The following is a 21,864-nucleotide window of genomic DNA, read 5'->3' as shown; positions in this document are numbered from 1 at the left end:
TCTGGTGCTCATTTCCTCTGCTACCAACTACTCAGGGAAACAGAGCAGGGCTTAAGAATCCAAAAAGCAGCACGTTTATTTGGGGCTCTTATTGGAGAGCCGCCTGATTTCATTCCCCTTTGTCATTACCAGTAACATGAGGACAGAACCTGGGCCAGCTGAGGCTCTGTGGTCCCTGGCTCCTGGCCCTGTGCCCTCCTCAGCCTGCAGGCAGGCAGTCTGTGTCAGAGGTAGAGATGGCACCTCCAAGGGGTGCCAGAGCTCGGCAGATGCCTGGGCCGGGGCGGGAAGATCAGGGAGCAAAGAATGTATGTCCATGAGTCCAGCCGGGGCTTTACTTGCTGCCCGCCATGATCTTGAGGTACTGCAGGGCACGGCGCGCAGCCTCGCCACGGGCTGCCTCCCTGGTGGTTGCAGAGCCATGACATACGGTGGCCGGCTGTGTGGACAGCTCCACCAGGCACTGGCAGAGCCCACTCAGGCTCAACTCCTCTGGAGACCAAGAGAGAAGAGAGAAGAGGGAGGCAGTGTTGGGCAGGCAGGCAGTACTAGGAGGGGTACGTCCATGTCATTGTCATGCCCTCCCGAACCATTATACCCACCCGTACTTGCGCTGGTCCAGGCCCCACCATCCCTGAGGCCCCCAACTAGCCATACCAATATCCAGGTAGCTGACATGGAAGGCCTGCTCCTCAGAGAGCTCACTGAGGACACTGCAGCAGGCAGGGCCCAGGGCACCCAAGGAGCCCAGGGAGCAGCTGCGGAGGGACAGGATCTTCTCCCCCACCGAATTTCGCAGAGAATCCCAGGTGCAGCCTGGGCCCCGGTTCCGAAGTCCATCCAGACGGGAGCCCACACCCTGACAAGATGGGGAATGTCTGAGACCCAGGCATTTAACAGACATTGAACATCTAAGGAGAGAAAAGCCCAAATAATGCTTCCTCCCATTTGCCTCCCCTGAGTCAACCCCTGTATGGCCCCCTCAAACTACTAGACTGTGGACCGCATGGCCAGGCAGCCTTCCTCATTACAGTAGCGGAAGCCTACAGGGCCCCTGCCCTCAGCCAGCTCCTGCACAGCACTCATCAGGCAGGCCTACAGCTGAAGCCCAAGGAATCCTGGGTCTGGTAGGAAAATGGGCAGAAGCACGCCTGGGACCAAGAGGCTCACATTTGAGTCAGAGACCTGAGTCCCCAGTCCCCTGCCCTGGCATGAAAGATGGACCATGATGCCTGGCCCACGAAGCCACTCACAATGGAGAAGTGATCGTCATCAGGCTCTGCCTCATTCCCATCCCGGGCATCCAGAGGCACCGTGTGCACTCGAAGCAGCATTTTGGCCGCTGCATTACGCTTTGCCAGCTTTTTGGAAGTGCCACTGCCTGCATGTGGGAAGAGGGTTGCTGGATTATGACACCCAGCAACCCAGTGCTTTCCACCCAGCTCTAACTCGGGCTGATGGTCCCCAAAAGGGATGTCAATCAAAAAGAGGAGTTCAGGACCTGCCATGCACCCGATAACCTAGTTGGTCAGAAGAAGGTGACAGGATAGGGTGCCAGGAAGAAGCCAAGCCAGGGGTCTCAGCCAGGAGAGCAGGGAGAGGCTGGGAGCTGCCTGTGGCTGGGGCTGTAGTTACAAGAACTCCCCTCCACCCAGTTACCAATTTCGATGAAACGCTCCACTCGGCAGGTCATGGTAAACTCTTTGCGGTGGGCTGGCCCAGACTCCTGGGTCACCGTGTACTCAGGCAGCCGCCAGCCTTTCTGCACCACCAGCTCCTTGGAAGGGAGAAACGAGGGTGCGCAAGACTGAGTGAGAGAAGAGTCCTCACAACCTCTCCCCACACTGGGAGCCTCAGGTTCCAGGTCAGAGGAGGAATAAAGGGGGTGGGAAAAGCCCTCAGAACAGGGAAACGGCCCCACATCAGCTTCCCTTATGAACCCTGGTTGAAGCGAAGACAGGCATGCATGGGAAATGAGGTGGGGGGGCACACCTGCAGAGCGCCAACGGGGTTGCATTCAGACTGCTGAGGGGAGACGGGTGGCTGCACCTCCATGGGGGGGCTCCTGAAGGAAAAAGGGCCCAGGGCCAAAACTGAGGGGACTGGTTCCTCCTGCAGCTGCCCATGAGTCCCAAGCCCTGCTCTGGTTTCCCCTACTGCCATCACCCTACTTCCCACCAGGCAGGCAGCTGTCTCTCCAAATATCAAGACCACTTCCTTCCCCCTCCCACCCAAGCAAGCAAGGTCTCCTCTAGGGCCGAGGCCCATTTCAGTTTTCTGGAACACTTGATTATCACCTCGCCAGGACAGTGGGAGGGGCTGTATATCCAGTCCCTGGAAGCACCTGTTGGGACTCAAACACAGGACCATCCTGTGGCCAACTCAGAAGAAACTGGGGCCTGCAAGACCCTTATCATGGTCAAATATCATCCATATGGCTATTTAAAAATGATAAATTACCTCCTGTCCCAAGAGCTTACCAGCTGGTGCAAATTCTTCAAACTCTGTTCCCCAACTATTCCATCCTGTTTACTCTCAGGCTTCCTCATGCCTGACCAGCCTAGGGCCAAGGGCTGGGGGGCCAGGAGTCAGGACCCCTTCCCCCACCCTCAGGCAGTCAGGAGACACAAGATACCTGGTCGGGACAGCAGATGGAACAGGAGTAGCAGCCGCTGCAGCAGTAAAAACCGGCACGTCCTCAGGCAGTGAAGAGTCTAGGGGAGAAAAAGAACTTCCCGAGGGGAAGGGGGCCTTTGATTCACACCCATGTTGGGTAGGGGTGGGGGATAGAAGGTGGGGGGCCCTGGTCCACCTGACCTGCTCATCCCCTGAGAAAATCCCTTCCCACTTGAGCCAAAAGTTCAAGGAAGCTCAACCACCAGCTCTTCCTCCTTAGATCCTTTGCTGCCAAACACTAGATCAAGAAGACTGAGAAAAGGGGGAGGAGGGTCTCTTCCTACCCAAGAACCATGGGAGCAACAAACTCCAACCTCAGTGTGGAAGAAGGAACGACGTCTTGCTGGAGAGAGGAAGTATGTCCGGGGGCAACTCCCTCCAGCTTCAGCCTCCACCCTTCTCCCTCCCAAGGCTCCAACCTGGGCCCCAAACCACAGTCACAACCCCTCACTGGGACTGGTCATTCCCCGCCCCACCCCAGAATCCTTCACAGTAGCAGGAGTGCTGGAAGCATCCTGCTCGGGTCCAGAGGAAGCTCTCAGGAAAAGGTCAAGTCAAAAGTGGTTCAGTGTCACCAGGCCAAGCCTACTGGGCAGAAGGGCTAGTGCAGGGGCCTGGGTTCCTGGCAGAGCCACTAGGATGCCTCGGCTGATCCTCCCTCACCTGCTGTCCTCCAGGGCCGGCTCCAGCATGCTCCCCCCTTTGAGGTGTTTGAGGGCCACCTCAGCTGCCTTGTGCTTGGCTGCCTTCTTGCTGGGGCCCTGACCTGAGAGAGGGGGTGTGGGCAATACTGGAGGTCACTGGAAGGACGGAAGAGAAACCAGCATCCCACAGCCTCTCTCCTCACAGCTGGAGGGAGTCAACGAAGGCCCCTCTCACCAACCTCCCCTGCCCAAGAGTGGAAATATTACACTAACTGCTAGAAGGAAGGGCCCTTATCTTTCCATGAGCTCCCCAAATCAAGCCATGCAGGCAGAACTGCTCCTAGGTCACCCTGTCTGGATGTTCTTTCTCTGCCTTACTTTCCTCTGGGAAGCACTTTCTCTGTTCTCAATAAATACAGATGGCTGGAAAGATAGACAGAATACAGGCTCTACAGTCAAAGCCTGGCTCCGCCACCTACTAGACACGTGACTCTGCACCAGTTACCAAATCTCTCTGAGCCTCAGTTTCCTCATATTCAACATGAGGATACTACCACCTACATCACTGGATTCCACCAAGGTTTAAGATTAAGTGGGAATTAAGTCAAGCACCTGGAACAGAGCCCAGTGCAGCAGGTACTAGGTCCCCCAAATACTTCACTGAGATTCTGGTTTATCTCCTCTTAATTTTCCCTCTAGGATGATGATCTGCCGGATCACTGTGGCTGTCCTACTTGCTCCTCTAACTTTCCAAAGTCCTACCCACCTTCTCACAGACCTGTTCTCCCAATCCAGTCAGTGATTTTCCCCCTGAAATCTCTCCTTCCCTCACTGATCTTGGAGAAAAGGACTGTGAAGAGACTCCAAGTAATAAAGCCAACGGGGCCCTGTGAACGCACACCCCAGCCAGGCTGCCCACGCCTTCCTCACCAGTGCAGCTGGTGTCGCCAACGGTGACCCGGAAGGTGAAATTAGGCTGGTGGGCTTGGCCCTCGGCTTTGAGAAGGTCGTACACGGGCGTCTTCCCTATTCTGGTCCCATACTCCTGCAGAAGGCTGATCGGGGTCTTGCCCGGGTTGGCTGCCAGCATTTGCTCTATACTGGGGGGAGGTGCATAGACCCTCATCACACCTCCCTTCTCTGCACCCACCTGGCCAAGCACTGCCATATCAGACCCAGGCACACTATGGGGGACATAGGGTCCAGGGGACCTCAAGCAGCCATTGGCTGGGTTCAATGTAGAGTAGAGGTGCAGGCTGGGAAAGCAGGGTCCACTGCCCCTGGGCAAGTGGGGAATGCACTGTTCCTCTCTCAGTTAAGATGGGGGATCCTGTACCCCAGTGCAGGTTGGAAGCGCATGTCCCCTGACACAGCGCAGGCCAGGAACCCAGTACCCACCAAATGCACTGAATGTCGGGGGCATAAAGCCCAGTGCCCCAGTGCGGTCTGGGAACCCGGCCAACCCCAAACTATCTAAAGCTGGAGGCAGGGGCCACTGCCGGGGTGCATGCCGGGAACCACGGCCCACTACCCCAGTGCTTGCCGGGAACAACCCTCAGGCCAGGTGCATGCTGGGGCCGCGCCGCTACTCCCTCCGCACCGCGCCACGCTCTGCGCCCTGCAGGGATCAGTACGAGGCGGCTTACCTGGGCAGCCCGCAGCCCGTGGTAGTGCCGGAGCCCTGCTCCTCTTCACTCATTCCCTCCTCCGTCCCCGCGGGCGCCACCGTGACTGCAGCCTCCACGCGCCCCAATACACCGCCGACGAGCTAGGGCCGGGGCCAAGCCCCGAGTCGCGGCCGGTCGGGCCCGCCGCGGGGCATGCTGGGATATGAAGTCCCCCGCCCACCCGACTCCATGGGTCTCCATCAGGAGGGGAGCTATCCGCCCCACAACCCTCCGCGTGGTTCGCCCTGGCAGTCAGCACCGCCTTCTGGGAGGAGCAGACCCCTCCACTGTCGCTTCCCGAGCTGAGGGCGGTTTTTTGTTTTCGTTTTTTTTTTTTTTAATATCGCCCCGCCTCCTTCCCTCTGTGTCCCTCTCCCTTAGGCTGGGGCTCCGGGCATGCGTACTAGCAGAGTGGAAGCGGCTGCGAGCGGGGTAGTGAGGGCGAACTGGAGCATGAGCGCCTTCAGATCCCGAGAAAACTACAGAACCCAGCAGCTCGCGAGCCGTCTTTGTCGCAGCTGGAGGGGCAGGGTCAAGCATGCACGAAAAGCTTCGCTGCGTAATTGGTTATTCTCCATTGCGCTTGCTTGCTCTAGGGGGATTGCGATTGGTTACTTCACCTAGAGGGGCGGGGACAAGGGAAGAGTCAGCCCCCTTGACACCGCCTCTTTCTTGAGAAAAGGTTGTGATTGGCCCAGGGACGAGGCAGCTGTCGGTTTCTGGCTCATTGCAGTCTGGGAGGGTGGGCCCGGCCTAGACGCGAGAGGGGACTGAGCTGTGCCTCTCAGAGCGCTGGGGCAGTTGTAAGTTCAAGTCCATCTCAGTCTCAGTTCCTCCTCAGCCTTCGGCCTAAGCCCCTGGCTCTCGGGCCTTCGTCTCACAGAAACTGCTTTCTTTTCCTAAGCTGTCCTTCACCTTCCCTCCCCTTAATTCTGCCCCCAGCCTGTCGGTTTCTGCTTCTTTTCTAAAGCCTTTTTAGAATGGTCCTACTGAACCTTTCCGTACTGGTTCCCTATGCCAGGAGACCCCCTCTGGGGCCTGAGAATCAGAATATAATGGGACAACAGGATTAGAAGGACTAAGGCACAAGGTGGCCTCATTCCCTCTGCCATGGGACTTGGGTCTCTCAACTAGAGAGCAAGAGGCGTCTGACCTCTTAAGACTAATGAACTAATCTGGGTGCGTTTGGGGGCCCAGAGCTGCATTCCCTCCGCCAAAGTTTCACAGCCACTGGGCTGAAATATGTAAGGAAAATCTTGTGACCTTGAAGAGAAAGATCACGAAAAATGCCTGACTCTAATGAGTGTTCTGAGTATGGGTCAAGGAAGAGATGGACTTGCTGTGAAAAGGGGTGGAGATCCAGAGGAATCTTGGAATAATAACGAAGGGTCATCCAGGAACACTGGAGGGGGACGGGGCACTGAACTGAGTGGATTCCAATTGAGTGGAACTGGACTGGTGACAGGGGAAAGAAGGCTGGCAAGATCGATATGACAGGGGAGGCAATGATAGATCGCTGGTGGAGGTGAGGGGGTCCCACCTGAGGGGCTGCTGTCTCAGGATATAGGATGGAGCTTAAAAGACCGGTCTTAGGAGGCTCCTACGGAATCGGCTGAAGATCGGAGGTGGGATCGCCCCAGGTCACACCACCAGCAGGGAGGTGCGGGGCCCAGATGGGCCAGGGACGAGCCAGGAGCGCGCTGGATGGCAGCAGCGGGCTCCTTTAAGAGGCCGGCGGCTCCAGCGCAGCATCCCCCGCTCAGGGCGTGTCCGTCCCGGGGGGCCCGGGGCGGGGGCCTTGGAAGGAGCGGGAGTTCAAGCCGCGTGGGGACGGGGCTTGGGGTCGGGGGGTGGGGGGAGAAAGCTGGGGCTGACACCCGTGCACCCGGACACCGCACGAGCATCGCCTGTGACAGCGCCCCTGGTCCGGTCGAGGGCAGCAGGGGGAGGAGGGAAGGAGGAGGAGAAGGAGGAGGAGGCGGGAGCAGCATCCGGAGCCGAGCTGCAGCAGCGCCGCCTTTTGTGCTGCGGCCGTGGAGCCCCCGAGGTGAGAGCCGGGCCGAGTTGTGGAGGGTGGGGGGCAGGGATGGGTCCGGGTCCCGAGATCGGGTGCGGAGGGAGGGTCGGGATGCAGATGTGGCTGGGTGTGGGGAGGGTGGCGCGGGGATGCTGAGACTGGGGATGGAGGAACTGGGAACCTGGACCCGACGCCTGTGGGGATGGGAAGGAGGGGAACCAAGCGGAGGGATGCCGCGGCCCAGCTTGGAGGCGAAGGGCCTCCAGAGCTGGAAAGGAGTGTATGGGGTGGGGGTGGGGGGATGATTGGGGGACAGACTTAAAGGACAGCGGGCAAGAGAACATCTCCTCCCACTCACCCTCAAGAAGAGGGAGAGGGGAGGAGGAGGAAGAGTTTTGGCCCCCTCAGGGAAGGAAAGGAAGGACAAGGCCTCATGTGTCCAGCATCCCGTCACCTCACCCCACCCCCACCCCCCCCACCCCCACTTAGCGGGCTGCACCTGAGGATTATAGGAAGCGAGCACCTGTTCCTGGATGTCCAGGTGATGGTCATTCTCCCCTCCCCCATTCATATGTGGCTCTTTCCCTCCTCCATCTCTCTATCTCCTCTGGCTCCCCTAACCCATTTCCCCAGCCCAGGGCTTTCATGAACCTCCTTTTTCCCTCCACACTCCTCAAACTCCTTGGCTTACAAATAAGCAGGAATCCTTTCCACAAAGTTAAAACTCCTGATAACCACGGCCCTTTGGCTGAGGGGAGGGAAGAGAAGGGGTCAGAGGCTCTATAGACAGTGGAAGGAAATAGTGGGGTGTTCCTTAGAATTGAAGGAGGAGTCCCACCTTTGAGGTCTGTTACCTGCTCCCTCTTGGGAAGAGAGTAGGAGAGTGGCCCTGGACCAGGAGAGAGTGGATGTGAAGTCTCTCCCCCCACCCAGAATCCTCTCAAGCCACAGTGCCTCCCTCTAAATACCACTTCCCTTCCAACTCACAGGATGGACTCCGTGGCTCTGAGAGCTCTGATTTTCAGCCAGAGGGCCATACCAAGGAAAGGCAAGAAGGAGGGATTCAGGACGGAAAAGGCCCAAGTACGCCCTGGGTCTTCGAAACTATCCTGACACTGAAGTTCCTCTGAGCTTTAGGGCCTGCTCTCTCCTGTCTCACACCTAAGGGTGGAAAAAAGCTCTGCCCTTTCCAGCCTGTCACTCGTCCACTCACTCACTGTGGGGACTGAGGTGATGCTGGGAAGACCAATGGTGTGATACCCCAACTCCAACACACATGAAAACGGACAACTAAATATTCATCCCCTAATTTAACACAGTTAAGGGCAGAGAAGGCAAGAAGTTTAAGTAAGGAAGTGGCTTAGGACTTCCCGGGTGTCCTCACCACTGAGGATGGCAGAACCCCTGTGAAAACTGACTGCTGTTTTCCCGTCGTTCTCCTGGAGGTGATAATGTGCTAGTCTGGCTAAATTCTAGTACCCACCACCCTGGACTTGCCCAGTGGCTGATCATGTGCAGTCCTACCTCGCCCTGCTGGGCTGGGAGAAAGAGGGAGTTAGGTACTCAACCCCCTCAGGAGTCCCTGCCGGGGCAGAAGGAGGATAGTGTGGAGATGCCAGCAGGGGACACAGGAGCTTCATGATGGGCTGGCCACAGACACTGGTCTGCCTGCTTCATTTGCTCCCAGAAGAATGAGGGGCATCTGTGTGTTGGGGGAAGGGGATAAGATGGCAGGGGCACTATTCCAGAGGAGACTGAGGATCATCCAGGATAAAGAGCCCTTTTCCTTTGGTTTTTTCCTTCTTTACTCTCCTTTTTATCCCTTGTGTTTGTCCACATCCCTTTCCACCTGTACCATCGCTGCTGCCTCTTGCTCTGCAGAGGCAGACGAGGGAAAGAAGGGAAGGGACACAAGTTTATTAAAAACCCACTACTGCTTGTTAGGCTCTTTCCACATGCTAATGTTTATCGGCTGCTTCCTGTGCACCAGGTACTAGGCCAGGAACTTTATTTGGATCATCTCAATACTGCTCATAACAATGCTGAGAGGTAGTGTTATCAGCATGTCTATTTTAGGGATGAGGAAACTGAAACTTTAAAGAAGTTAAGTAATCTGTTCAAAATTTAAAAAAAAAAAAAGGATATGGCAAGAGCTTAGGATCTGAACCCAGGTCTGTCTGATCCAGAGCCTGTGTTCTTACCCATGTTGCCTAGTACATTACCCCATGTGAATTAGGTACCACTGTCCCCACATAGATATGAAGAAACTGAGGTCTGTTAAGAAGCCTCGGACTCCAGGCTGCCCAACCTGCCAGGAGCAGAGACAGGACCTCAGCCAACCTCTCTGCTTCTCAGGCTTTTCACCCTACCTCTGCAGCTCACTGTCCAAGGCTGGCTGACATGAATAGATAGGCAGTCTGTAATTTTCATTTCCTCTTTCTCAATTTAAAATAGATTTTTAATTTCTTAATAAAAATACCCACAATTCCACCTACTTAGAAACTGCTTTTTCTAAAGGCGCATCAAGCTCAATGATTTGTTAAAATACTTCTTCCAGGTCGACCTGAGGTCCTGAGTAGGAGGGACCCCTTGGGCCCATCATACCTTGCTCCTCCCCTTCCCCTCAGACCTCAGTGGGTAGGGCTGAGGGGTGATCCTGGGCCGTAATGGCCAGGGGGTGAGGATCCGATCAGTCCGGAGGAGGTGGCATGTAAGAATTGCAGAGGAAAGACTGGGGGTGGGGGCACCTCTAGCACACCACTGCCATTGTGACCTGGTTCCCCTGGGACCTGAAATCGAGACTTGTCCTGGAGAAGTAGAAGGTCGAAGACCAAGTCTCCCTTCTGGTCAGACAGAAGAGACAGGCCCCTCCAGAACCCACAGAGAGAGACCTGGTGTCCAGCCAACCAGAAAGACAAAGCCAGGAGCCCAGCACTTGTTCATGGCATTCCCCACGTCATCTTAATTAACCCTCACCACCCCATAAGGTAGGGTGGGGAGTCTCAGAAAGGTGACATTCCTCGAACTGACTCATGCCAAAACTGAGGTTCTAGTTCTGATCTCTCCAAATCCAAAGCTGGGTCTTTATTCCTAAGCAGTACTGCACCCTCTCTCCCATCCCCATCACTGCTCACCTTAGTGGAAGAGGAGGCAGTGGCAGCTAGGGAGTCTCAGGGGCGGACCTGTCTGAGGCTGGGGGCCTGTAAGTAGGGGCAAACTCAGTTTTCCCCAGGTTCTCAGGGAAGGCATCTCCCCATGATGAGGGCACAATAGAAAAGCTGTAGTTCTTCCCATCTGAGAATAACCCTGGAGCCAGGGCCATGGATCCTGTAAGAAGCCAAACAAAAACAAGCTGCAGCCAAGTTGCCTGGAGCCTTGGCCATGAAGGGTCAGAGTCCTTTATCCTCTCAGGATCTCAAAGCCTGCAGAGGTGGAACTAGCATTCCACAGTCTTGGGTCTCCTTTCCCTGTGAAGATGTCCCTTCCACCCCCCCCACCCCACCCCACCCCCCGCTCAAGAGAGAAAGGGAATCGTCCTCCTTTTCCTGAGTGCAAAATAAGAGACAAGACAGTGGCGAGTGCCTCAGTGTGAGAGCCTAAGATTTAGACAGATGGCCTCTCAACTGAGCCCCCAAGACAGCCAGACGAGCAGCATGGCATTGAGGTTCTGCTGTTAGAACAGGAGGGATCCAGAAACGATTCAATAGTTTGCCCTGCCACAGGCCTCCAGCATCTCAAGCAGGAGAACCTGGGAGGAGGAATTGGTTGGGGGCGGGCACTATGCCCCAACTCCACCCCTACCACCTCCTGAAGGGAACCACCAGCAAACAGAAAATATGGTAGCTGAAACTGAATTGGGGCCTCCCAGGGACTCCAAAGAGCCTCTTCCTCTGGAAGATGTATAGTTTAGGGACCACTCTGTCCCCTTACCCATTCTGGAGCAGAGTTTTGCACAATAAGCATTTGGTAAATATGATTGACAGAATGACTGACGGAGACACCCACCCCCTCCTGTCACATCCCTGCCCTTCCCCCATGCTCTGCATAATTGATGGCCTGGGAGACAGATCCCCTCCCCCAGGATGACCGAATGTCTGGGCCAGGGGCTCCTAGCCATGATACCCCCCCCAAAGCCCTGGCGCCAAGGCCGAGCTGGGGGGCAGTGGGACACAGCTGCAGGTCAGAGATAAAGGAAACAGAGAGAGGGTGTGTGTTGGGAGAAAGGAATCTCCAGTTTACTATAACTCCCTGGGGCCTCACCCCCCCACCCCTTTCAGGTCAATCTGGAAGAGTTGTCTTTAGCCTGAGAACCAGGGATGGCGGGGCGTTGAGCCTGGCTAGATTCCCTCCCTTTCCCTTGGTCCCATCTCCTGCTTCTTCAGCTACTTCCACTGCAGGAAAAGGCAAACAGGTGAAATGGCTTCCCTCGGTCTCCCCAGCTGCTGGCCCTGGATACCTGAGGGGCCCCTGGGGAAGTGAAGGGAGGCTGGGCTGCAAGTGTCTCTGAGCGTGTCACCCTCTCTATGCCTGAACCTCCTAGCTGCCAAGCACCAGAAGGCTGAAAAATTCCTTTAAAGAGCCAGGTGTTGTGCCTACTCAGAACTCAGCTTTTAGACAGAAAACGAATTGGGGAGGCCATAGATGATCTCCTGTTTTTAAGTCCCCTTTTATCTCCTTTTTTCAGCGTCCACTCTGCTTTTCAAAATCAGTTTTTCAGTCCATCCTTCTCAGGTTCGACTCTCCCTGCGCTTCATGCTGTTTCCATCCCCGTTTCTCCACTAGGCCTTCCTTTTCTGGCTGTGCCTGTCGCCCTTTCTCGTGTCCAGTCTCCCTGTCCCCCCATTTCTTGCTTTCTCTGTGACACCGCACCCCCAATGCCAACCTAAGTCCCCTCCCTCCAACAGCACTAGCTCTCCCTCCACTTGGCGCGCCGGCCGAGGATCTGCCTGCATGCAGGGTCAGCAGAGGAGGAGGAGGAGGCGTAGATGCGGCCGGCCGCCGGGGTCGGGGGTCCTGGCCCGCGAGCCCGCAATCAGCACGTGGGCCAGCCCGGGTCAGGGGCGGGGCCCGGGCGCGGCCCCACCCCCGCCATCGCTGCTCACGTGACCCCAGGCTAATCTTGTCCGGGTGACTTCACGCGCCGCCTCGGGCCCAGTCGTCATGGTTACGCCGCAGCGCCCAGCGCTTCCCCCAACCCGCTGTGTCCCCTCCCCTTCCCCACCCGGCCCCCCTCCTCCCGCCGCCGGGCCCCCGCTCCGCCCCCAGCCCCGCGCCACGTGACGGCCGGGAAGGAGGTCGGGAAGGGGGAGGGGGCGCCGGGGCCGTAACCCCTTCCTCTCCGCTTCGTAAGGGCCCTTCCTCGGGCTTCTAGCTGGACGAGCGCCCCAATGCCGCCAGCGCTTCCTGCAGGCCAGCCGAGGCGGAGCGCTGAGAGCCCCGGCCTCCGTTCTCAGTGGTCCGCAAAGGAAGCCCGGCTTGCGGGGCGCAGGCGAGAGACCTCGGGTCCTCTAGCAGGCGTTCTCCGGTGAATTGGCACGTTGCATGGCCTGTCACTTGTCTGACTGCGTGCATCTCACCTCTTGAAGCCGCCTTTATTTCGCGGGATACGTTGGGGATTCCGAGACTGGGATTTCAGATTTCTGAGCCTCAGTTTTCTCATGAATATAAAAGGGACCAATGATAATACCTCCTTCCCTGGGTGGTTCTATGGAGCGAGGGAGCTAATGCATACGTAGCGTACATCTGGTCCTTGAGACGATCCTCTGGGGTGGGTAGAGCAGTGGTTGCACCTTACTGGGCACCTTGCTGCGCGCCAGGTGCTTTTCGAAGCCCTGGGATCCTGTGCGACTTCGTGCTTCTCAAGGAGTCCAGGGTCTCAGAGGAGCCAGGCGCCCGCCCCACCACACTGTGCCACCAAGATAATGGGAGCCATGACTGTGGAAGCACAGGGGGCTGTGCCAGCCCAGAAGGGACATTAAGGCAGAGCAGCAGGAACTGGAAGGAAGACTTCCAGGATGAAGTGAGACTTGGAAGACAAGAGAACCGCTTTCCAGGCCGCGCACTACTCGGGATAGACTGGGGATGTAACTCGAGCCTCTTCCTAGCTGAAGCATCTTGGGCAGTTTATTTAAGACCTCTGTCAAATGGGCGTAAGGATACCCAACTTTTTAGGATTAAATGAGCTAACGCACCTATAACAGAGACTCATGTGTATAGTCAGCCTTCCATAAGTGTTAACTACTCTTGTTAGATGCCCTGGCCCAAACGCCTGATGTCGCTTAGCGTCAGGCTCTGTTTGGTTAGGCCTGGGTAGGAACAACTGTGGGAGGTGAGGCTGGGGAGGGGCCAGAGCATGGAAGTGAGGCTGCCCCACCAAGGGCAGTGGGGGCTACCAAAGGAGTTTGAAGTAAGAGAGGGGTGCTGACCAATTTGTGCTTTAGAAAGATCATTTTAAAGGCAAGGTGGAGAAAAGGGTGGGGGGCCTTGGAAACCATTTAAGAGGCAGTTGTCCTGCTAACGGGGCCCAAATTAAGGCAGTAACCTGGAACTAGAAAAGAATACAAAGGCACTGGGTCAGAACTTTTCAAATGTGCCAGGTATAAGAATCACCTGAGGTGTGTCTTAAATAGTCAGATTCCGTGCCAACCCCACACCTGCTGAAAAAGTCTTTCAGAGACCCAGAAATTAAGTGGTACAAGAGCTGAGACCATCAGGGCTGCCAAACCTCCATATGCATGCATCATCACCCAGTGAGCCCTTTTTATTGTAGATTCCTGCCACCCCCGTCGGTTGTGATTCAGAGGCTCTGGTGCAGGAGGTTAAGGAAGGAACCTGCTATGAGAAACGGGACTGTTGTCCTCAGGAATCCTTACATCTCAGGACTGCTGACTAGATGTGGAGGGAAATCGGCGGCCAGGTGACTTCTGGTGTCAAGTTCTGGACAAGACTGGCGTAGGTTGAAGGATTCACTGTGCCTTGGTGATAGCTTGTTTATCCCTTTGTACAGCTGGAGAAGTGGAGGCTCAAATACAGCTTGCCTGAGGTCATGCAGTCAGTGAGTGGCAGAAGCAAAGCTAGTATTCAGATGTTTTTAATGGTTGCTTTTTCAGGGCCTTCTGTAACTGACCCCCAGGGGAGTAGCTGGATTGATGGGGAGGGCTAAGGGGAATGAAGCAGTAGGCTACAGCTCAGCCAGACACAGCTTCTGCATTCTCCTTGGATGGTTCTGCCTTTCCCCCTATCTGTGCTGGGCGGATAACGGAGGTGACTGGTTACAGCCTCACTTACCTCAGAGAAGCCCAGGTGTGTACCTGTGAGCACCTGGGAGGGAGACCCAGATGTGAGCCCTGAGTGCGCCTTAAGACTCTCAGCTGTATCATGTATCAAGTGAGTGAGTGTGAGGCCCAGGAATGTCATCCGAGGATGCCTGAGCCGCAATCCTGCCAGTGTCCCCGGTGTGCGCTTCAATGTGAGGGAGGCCTAGGTGTGGTGTGTTACTATTGTGTGCCTAAGGGTGGGCCTCAAAGTAAAATGTGTCTGAAAAGACCCTTATATGACACATGTATGTGCAAGTGAGCCTCAAGTGAAAGAAATATGTACTCCAGAGGTGAATTACAGTCATTTACAGGGAGAAGGGTACTAGTCTGTTACCATAATACTTGAGTTGGAGATGTATTTTACCAGTGTCTACCTGAGAACAATACTTAGGTATGTTACCTGCATCACTGAGTAGGGAAGCCTTGTGTTACTAATACAAAGGCTTCCTCTCAAGCATCTATCAGGTTTCCTAAGACGGGTCCCAGGTGAAACATGGAGGTGGATGGGTACCTAAGGGTGAGGCTCAAGGGTTAATTCCAGCAGAGCTCTTGTGAGCCCAGCTCCCCAACCCTTGTCTCTGTCTCCAGAACCAGCATCCTGAGCTGGGGCGCCTGTGGCTTTGACAGCCCCTCCCTCCTTTTCTTCCACTAGGGCCCACCGCTCAACACCCCTCAGGGCCCTGAGGCCATGGCTTGCCTCCATGAGACCCGCACACCCTCCCCTTCCTTTGGGGGTTTCGTGTCCACCCTAAGCGAGGCATCCATGCGCAAGCTGGACCCAGACACTTCTGACTGCACCCCTGAGAAGGACCTGACTCCTACCCAGTGTGTACTTCGAGATGTAGTGCCGCTCGGGGGACAGGGTGGGGGCGGGCCCAGCCCCTCCCCAGGTGGAGAGCCGCCCCCTGAGCCTTTCGCCAACAGTGTCCTGCAGCTCCATGAGCAGGATGCAGGGGGCCCAGGGGGAGCTGCTGGGTCCCCTGAGAGTCGGGCGTCCAGAGTTCGAGCGGATGAGGTGCGGCTACAGTGCCAGAGTGGCAGTGGCTTCCTGGAAGGCCTCTTCGGCTGCCTGCGCCCCGTCTGGACCATGATTGGCAAAGCCTACTCCACAGAGCACAAGCAGCAGCAGGAAGGTAGGTTGTGTCCTCGAGGGGGGCCCCTCCCCGTCTCCCTGAGCCCGAGATCTGTTGGACAGCCCCACCTGATGACCCTTTCTCTCCCCAGTCCCCTATCTTTGCATCAGCCCCTGACTCCGCAGCTTCTTTTGAGATCACTCATTCCTTTCCTTCCCTGTCCCCTCAAAACTAGTCTTCTCGGCCCATTTTAGCTACTTACAGCTTCACCCTTGAGTCATTCCAGCCAACCCAATGCTTTCCCCTGTGCCTACCATCACAAGGCCCCGAGCGTGGCTCTCTGAGCCTGTGGCACTGTGCCTCCTGTCCACAGACCTTTGGGAGGTCCCCTTTGAGGAAATCCTGGACCTGCAGTGGGTGGGCTCAGGGGCCCAGGGCGCCGTCTTCCTGGGGCGCTTCCATGGGGAGGAGGTGGCTGTGAAGAAGGTACGGGACCTGAAGGAGACTGACATCAAGCACCTGCGAAAGCTGAAGCACCCCAACATCATCACCTTCAAGTAAGGTCCAGGGCAGGGGCCGAGGTACTGTGCCGAGGGCAGGGACCTACTCGGGCAGCAGGGATCTACCCCACCCTTCCTAAAGGAGATGCCAAAATGGCGAGGGTGGGGATGGGGGTTCCAGGTGTGAATCAGGTGGATGCTGGGCTGGCTGAGGCCTTCATACCACTGTTTGGTCCCCAGGGGCGTGTGCACCCAGGCTCCCTGCTACTGCATCCTTATGGAGTTCTGCGCCCAGGGCCAGCTGTATGAGGTGCTGCGGGCTGGCCGCCCTGTCACCCCCTCCTTGCTGGTTGACTGGTCCATGGGCATCGCTGGTGGCATGAACTACCTGCACCTACACAAGATTATCCATAGAGACCTCAAGTCCCCCAAGTGAGTAAGCGAGCAAGCAGGGAGAAGCTGCTGTGTGTAGTCTCCTGCAGGTGTCCCCACACAAGTCAGTGCGGCCACGTACTTCCTCCCAGACCCTGTCCTAAGTTCATGTGGCCATCTCAGAAAGCCCTCCCAAGGGACAGTCCTATCTTAGGGAGGGAGGGGTGCTGTGGTCTGCCTCTGGGTGTCCCAAATGAGTTGCTGCAGCCAGATGAGGTGTGTGGAGGGGCCCAGGCCCCAGCTGACTACACTCTTTACCAGCATGCTAATCACGTACGACGATGTGGTGAAGATCTCCGATTTTGGCACTTCCAAGGAGCTGAGTGACAAGAGTACCAAGATGTCCTTTGCAGGAACAGTAGCCTGGATGGCCCCTGAAGTGATCCGCAACGAGCCTGTGTCTGAGAAGGTGGACATCTGGTGAGGGCCAGGCCGAGGACTGAAAATGGCAGGCAGCCAGCATGGGGGTAGGGGGCGGTCATTCCAGGGTCCGAGTGAGAAGTGACATGAGTCTGCTGTAGGCCGGGCTTAGAAGCCCCTTCCAAGTGAGGTCCCCTCTTATCCCTAGGTCCTTCGGCGTAGTCCTGTGGGAACTGCTGACTGGTGAGATCCCCTACAAAGATGTAGATTCCTCCGCCATCATCTGGGGTGTGGGAAGCAACAGTCTTCATCTGCCTGTGCCCTCCAGCTGCCCAGACGGCTTCAAAATCCTGCTTCGCCAGTGCTGGTAAGGATGGCTTGGCCAAGCTGAGAAGCACAGGAGTGTTGCTGATGGTTAGCCAGCACCTAGGACCCAGGCATCCAGGCCCAGAATCCTGAACAGGGAAAGGGGGACAGAGCTCCCAGATATGACTCTCCAAGACCCCAGGATTCAGAGAGTCGATCAAGGGGACTACAGTAAAGACCTGAGAGGTTGGACTGGTCAGTCCTCTACTGGGGTGCACAAGCTGTGTGTGACCTTGGGCCAGCAGTATCCCCTCTGATTCTGTTTTCTTATCTGCAAAATAGGGATGACACTGTCTGGTATAGAGAGGGTGGCCATGAAGCGCCTGTGAAGGACCAGTACAGCCCTAAGCACGCTGGTTGAGCCTCAAGTCGACTGCCTTAGGACTCAGAAGGCCAGGGTGCTGGACCTCTGTTTGGAACCTAGGCTGTGAAGGAAAGTGGAAGATTTCTAATCTCTGGTTAAGCATTTCCCGAAGTGTGTTCCTTTTAATGGAGTTACTCAGAATAAGGTTTTGTTTTGGCAAACAAGTGGGAAACAGGACTAAATAGGTTTCCTTACTGCAGGATTTTGATGTGCTAACGGACAACCTGTAACATTTCCTAGAGAGCTGACCAGGGAATTCTTTTTGTCACAGAGTATGCTCTAGGACTGGATTTTTCCAGGATGCACTTTGTTGGGAAAGGATGCTCTAGTTCCCTTCTGGTGCTCCCTGAAATTCCTTTCTCTCCCCCAACTCCACACCCTCCAGGAATAGCAAGCCACGAAATCGCCCATCATTCCGACAGATCCTGCTACATCTGGACATTGCCTCAGCCGATGTCCTCTCCACACCCCAAGAGACTTACTTTAAGTCTCAGGTATGCCATGGGAGGAAAATGAACACCTTAGCCCCCTCTTGGCAGAGATGATGCCCTTTGAGGGGAGGCTGGGAAGAAGGGCTGATGGGGATGGAAAGATCGGCTCTTGGGGGACTACGCCTGGTCTTGTTGATCCTGCGCCCCACTCCCTTTTGCTCCAACGCACACTGTACCGCTTGCAGCGGTGCCGGCCCCTGCAGAGGCTCTACAGGTCTGCTGGGTGAAGGGATGTCCCTCACCCCTCATCGTCTCTCCACCCTAGGCAGAGTGGCGTGAAGAGGTCAAGCTGCACTTTGAAAAAATTAAGTCTGAAGGGACCTGTCTACACCGCCTAGAAGAGGAGCTGGTGATGCGGCGGAGGGAGGAGCTCAGGTGTGTGCCTGTGTTTGGGAAGGTGATTTCACACTGGGCCTGTGGACCAGTTCCCAGAGACTGGGATAAATGATGGCACCAAGTGAAGCCAGCTTACCTCGGGGACCCTTCTGCCTGTTTCAGACACTGCCTTGGACATCAGGGAACACTATGAGCGGAAGCTGGAGAGAGCCAACAACCTGTACATGGAACTTAATGCCCTTATGTTGCAGCTGGAGCTGAAGGAACGGGAGCTGCTCAGGTAACCATACACACCCTCCGGCACCAAATCCCTCCTCGTCCTCAGGAAGCTGTGCCTGACCCAGAGAGCCTACTGAGCCTGGGCCCCCTTCCTGGTCACACGCCCAACTGAGGTGTCTCGTCTTTAGGAGGGAGCAAGCTTTGGAGCGGAGGTGCCCTGGTCTGCTGAAGTCACACCCTTCCCGAGGTCTCCTGCATGGGAACACGATGGAGAAGCTCATCAAGAAGAGGAACGTCCCGCAGAAGCTGTCACCCCACAGCAAAAGGTAGGACCAGAGATTGCAAGTGCCATGGTTCGAGAATGGCAAGGGGGAGGCTGCAGAGGCAGGAGTAGGGCTCAAGGATGCCACAAAGACTGGTATTTAGATGGGAGAGAGGTGCTTTATACGGTCCAAGATTAAGGAGTACTTGCACGTGGTAAATCTGTTAATCTCCATCTTGCACTTTCCCTCTCCCACCAGGCCAGACATCCTCAAGACTGAGTCTTTGCTACCCAAACTAGATGCAGCCCTGAGTGGGGTGGGGCTTCCTGGGTGTGCTAAGGGCCCACCTTCACCGGGACGGAGTCGCCGTGGCAAGACTCGTCACCGCAAGGCCAGCGCCAAGGGCAGCTGTGGGGATCTGCCTGGTCTTCGTGCAGCTGTGCCACCCCATGAACCTGGGGGATCAGGAAGCCCAGGGGAGCTAGGAGGGGGACTCTCAGCCTGGGAAGCCTGCCCTCCAGCCCTCCGTGGGCTCCACCATGACCTCTTGCTTCGAAAGATGTCCTCATCGTCCCCAGATCTGCTGTCAGCAGCACTAGGAGCCCGCGGCCGGGGGGCAACAGGGGGAGCTAGGGATCCTGGCTCACCACCTCCAGCCCGGGGTGACACCCCCCCAAGTGAGGGCTCGGCCCCCGGCTCCACCAGCCCGGATTCACCAGGGGGAGCCAAAGGGGAGCCACCTCCACCAGTAGGGCCTGGTGACGATGTGGGGCTGCTGGGACCTGGAAGGGAAGGGACAGCAGGACGGGGAGGAAGCCGGGCTGGGTCCCAGCACTTGACCCCAGCTGCACTGCTGTACAGGGCTGCTGTCACCCGAAGTCAGGTAAAGTATGGGATGGTTCCTGAGCTCTTCCACACTCTCCCCCCGGGGTTCAAGTCCATTAACTTACCTCCCATGTTGGGCTCTTTGATCTTAAGCCATTCCCCACCTAACCCTTTATAACCATGTTCCCTTCTGGATCCTCAATGACCTCTTCCTGCTTTTGACTGCAGTCCACTCATCTCTCTCGCAGAAACGTGGTATCTCATCAGAGGAAGAGGAAGGAGAGGTGGACAGTGAAGTAGAGCTGACGTCAAGCCAGAGGTGAGCAAGAGAATCAGGAGGTAATGGCGTTTTTATGGGTTGCCGAGACCCAGAGACAAGCTGTAACCCTGGTTTTTCCAACATACAGGTGGCCTCAAGGCCTGAACATGCGCCAGTCACTATCTACCTTCAGCTCAGAGAATCCATCCGATGGGGAGGAAGGCACAGCTAGTGAGCCTTCCCCCAGTGGCACACCTGAAGTTGGCAGTACCAACACTGACGAGCGGCCAGATGAGCGGTCTGATGACATGTGCTCCCAGGGCTCAGAAATCCCACTGGACCCTCCTGCTTCAGAGGTGGTCACTGGCCCTGAACCCAGCTCCTTGCCCACCCCACACCATGACCTACTCAGAGGGGAGCAGGTGAGTCACAGAAACTAGGTATTGGACAGGGAGCAGGTGCCTGGTCATCTGAGAGGTACTGAGGAGAAAGATAGGTATTTAGCCTCTGAGTCCCTCAGAATGTGCAGCTGTTTCCTCCCGGACCCACGTGGTAGAACAAGAGAGCAGCAGTGTACAGAGCACCTAGTAAGGTTACTTGCATGGTGCCTCTAATTACAGCAGGGGAGGAATCCGCAAACTAGGGGGTCTGGTGCCTTGGAGGGCCTGAGCAACTGAAATCTGGAGACGGTAAAATCACTAAGCTGTCACTACAAAGGCCTCAGTGAAGGATCTTGAAGGAATGTACTTGCCAGGGGATGCTGGGCTGCACCTCACTGTGTTTCTGCTCTTGTTCACAGGGCCCTCCAAATCCTGAGGACTCAGACTGTGACAGCACTGAACTGGACAACACCAACAGCGGTGAAGCCTTGCGGCCCCCAGCCTCCCTCCCTCCATGAAAGCCACTCTTACCCCTGTACATAGAGAAATATTTATATAAATAATATATATGCGCCACATAATCAACAAAGACAGGGCTGTCCCAGCCTTAAGTAGGGCTCAAGGGAGACTGACCCCTGACCAAGTCACCTGATAAAACTCTAGGGATACTGGCAGCTGTGGAAATGAAGGACAAGTACAGCCCTAGAGACATGGGTACAGGCAAGCTGGCCCCCCTGCTTCACCCCAGTATGCTCAGCAAGTGGTGAGGCACAAACAGAAAAAACAGGCTTCCCTGTGTTCCTCTATACTCTTTCTGCTCAAGCCCTGAGGAGCAGGAAAGGGAGCCACTTAGACTGCACTTTTGTTTTCCGTTTACTCTGTTTACATATTTTGCACTTGGGAGGAGGGAGGCTAAGGCTGGGTCCTCCCCTCTGAGGTTTCTCAGGTGGCAATGTAATTTCTTTGTCCCTCCATTTCTCTGCCCAAGCCCTGGCTTAGGGCCTAGGGGGAGGCTAGGAGATTGTGAAAAGCATGTGATGGCTCAGGCTGAAGAACTGGGGTGTTGTTTTAAGTCCCTGCTTTTATCTTGGTGCCTGATTGGGGTGGGGACTGTCATATTGTAACCCCTGTGAAAAAACCTTGAAATATAACCACTCCATGCAGGCCCAGCTGTTGAGGGTTTTTTTTTGGTGAATGAATGGGGTAGCTCACATGGTTAGTGTCTGGAGCCCAAGGATCCTAACTCATCTGAGGACTCGGAGTTACTTCCTCCATTTATGCTTTTCTAACTAAATGAACATCACTTACAGCTCCAACCTTTCTTAAAGGATTTTTAGTAGAAGGACAGATCTTAAAACACCCATTCCTATTATGGAGAGGGGAGTACAAATAAACAGTTATTAAAAAACAAGAGATTGAAGTTTTAAGTTTGGACAAGAGGACAGACATTCTCAACAACCTGAATCCCAGTGCAACACACATCCAACTGCTCCCATGTGTATGTATGTGCATCCTCTCCACCCACTAGTGGAAGAACATGCTTATTCTTTGCAGAGAGTCCTAGGAAAATTTAACCCCCAACCTTTTGGCCCGAGAGAACAGCCAGATTGCTATAGCTTTGCAATGCTGGATCAGCAGCTACAGAAAAAGGTGGGAGTGGGAAAACAGAAGAAAAC

The 21,864-nt window shown here is 55.6% G+C and overlaps 2 protein-coding genes across 8 annotated transcripts; one reads left to right on the top strand and one right to left on the bottom strand.

Moving 5' to 3' along the window:
* Window positions 1-51: 51 nt before the first annotated feature.
* TARBP2 (TARBP2 subunit of RISC loading complex) lies at window positions 52-5,359 on the bottom strand. 7 transcript variants are annotated; one of them, XM_032493008.1, is made up of 9 exons: window positions 4,967-5,343; window positions 4,251-4,420; window positions 3,340-3,442; window positions 2,636-2,731; window positions 1,993-2,065; window positions 1,660-1,777; window positions 1,254-1,381; window positions 603-859; window positions 52-492 (listed from the first exon to the last, which is right to left on the bottom strand). In XM_032493008.1, exons 1-9 carry the CDS (start codon window positions 5,017-5,019, stop codon window positions 225-227), a joined length of 1,266 nt encoding a protein of 421 aa, XP_032348899.1. In that variant the 5' UTR covers window positions 5,020-5,343; the 3' UTR covers window positions 52-224. The 7 variants fall into 7 exon arrangements, with proteins under 7 accessions (XP_032348899.1, XP_006182488.1, XP_032348900.1 ...); XM_006182426.2 differs by having other exon boundaries at window positions 658-859; window positions 4,967-5,327; XM_032493009.1 differs by lacking the exon at window positions 4,967-5,343 and adding an exon at window positions 4,719-4,865.
* Window positions 5,360-5,966: 607 nt separating this feature from the next.
* Window positions 5,967-21,357, top strand: MAP3K12 (mitogen-activated protein kinase kinase kinase 12). The gene is made up of 15 exons (XM_032493015.1): window positions 5,967-7,034; window positions 13,774-13,920; window positions 14,973-15,453; window positions 15,767-15,950; window positions 16,134-16,325; window positions 16,587-16,745; window positions 16,894-17,052; window positions 17,801-17,909; window positions 18,172-18,283; window positions 18,405-18,522; window positions 18,650-18,787; window positions 18,983-19,607; window positions 19,798-19,868; window positions 19,957-20,230; window positions 20,608-21,357. The coding sequence occupies exons 2-15, from the start codon at window positions 13,897-13,899 to the stop codon at window positions 20,704-20,706; spliced, it is 2,745 nt and encodes a 914-aa protein (XP_032348906.1). The 5' UTR covers window positions 5,967-7,034; window positions 13,774-13,896; the 3' UTR covers window positions 20,707-21,357.
* Window positions 21,358-21,864: the final 507 nt, after the last annotated feature.

The sequence above is a fragment of the Camelus ferus genome, chromosome 12 (assembly GCF_009834535.1).
Source record: "Camelus ferus isolate YT-003-E chromosome 12, BCGSAC_Cfer_1.0, whole genome shotgun sequence".
Taxonomy (NCBI): domain Eukaryota; kingdom Metazoa; phylum Chordata; class Mammalia; order Artiodactyla; family Camelidae; genus Camelus; species Camelus ferus.
This window is presented reverse-complemented; position numbering and strand designations above follow the sequence as displayed.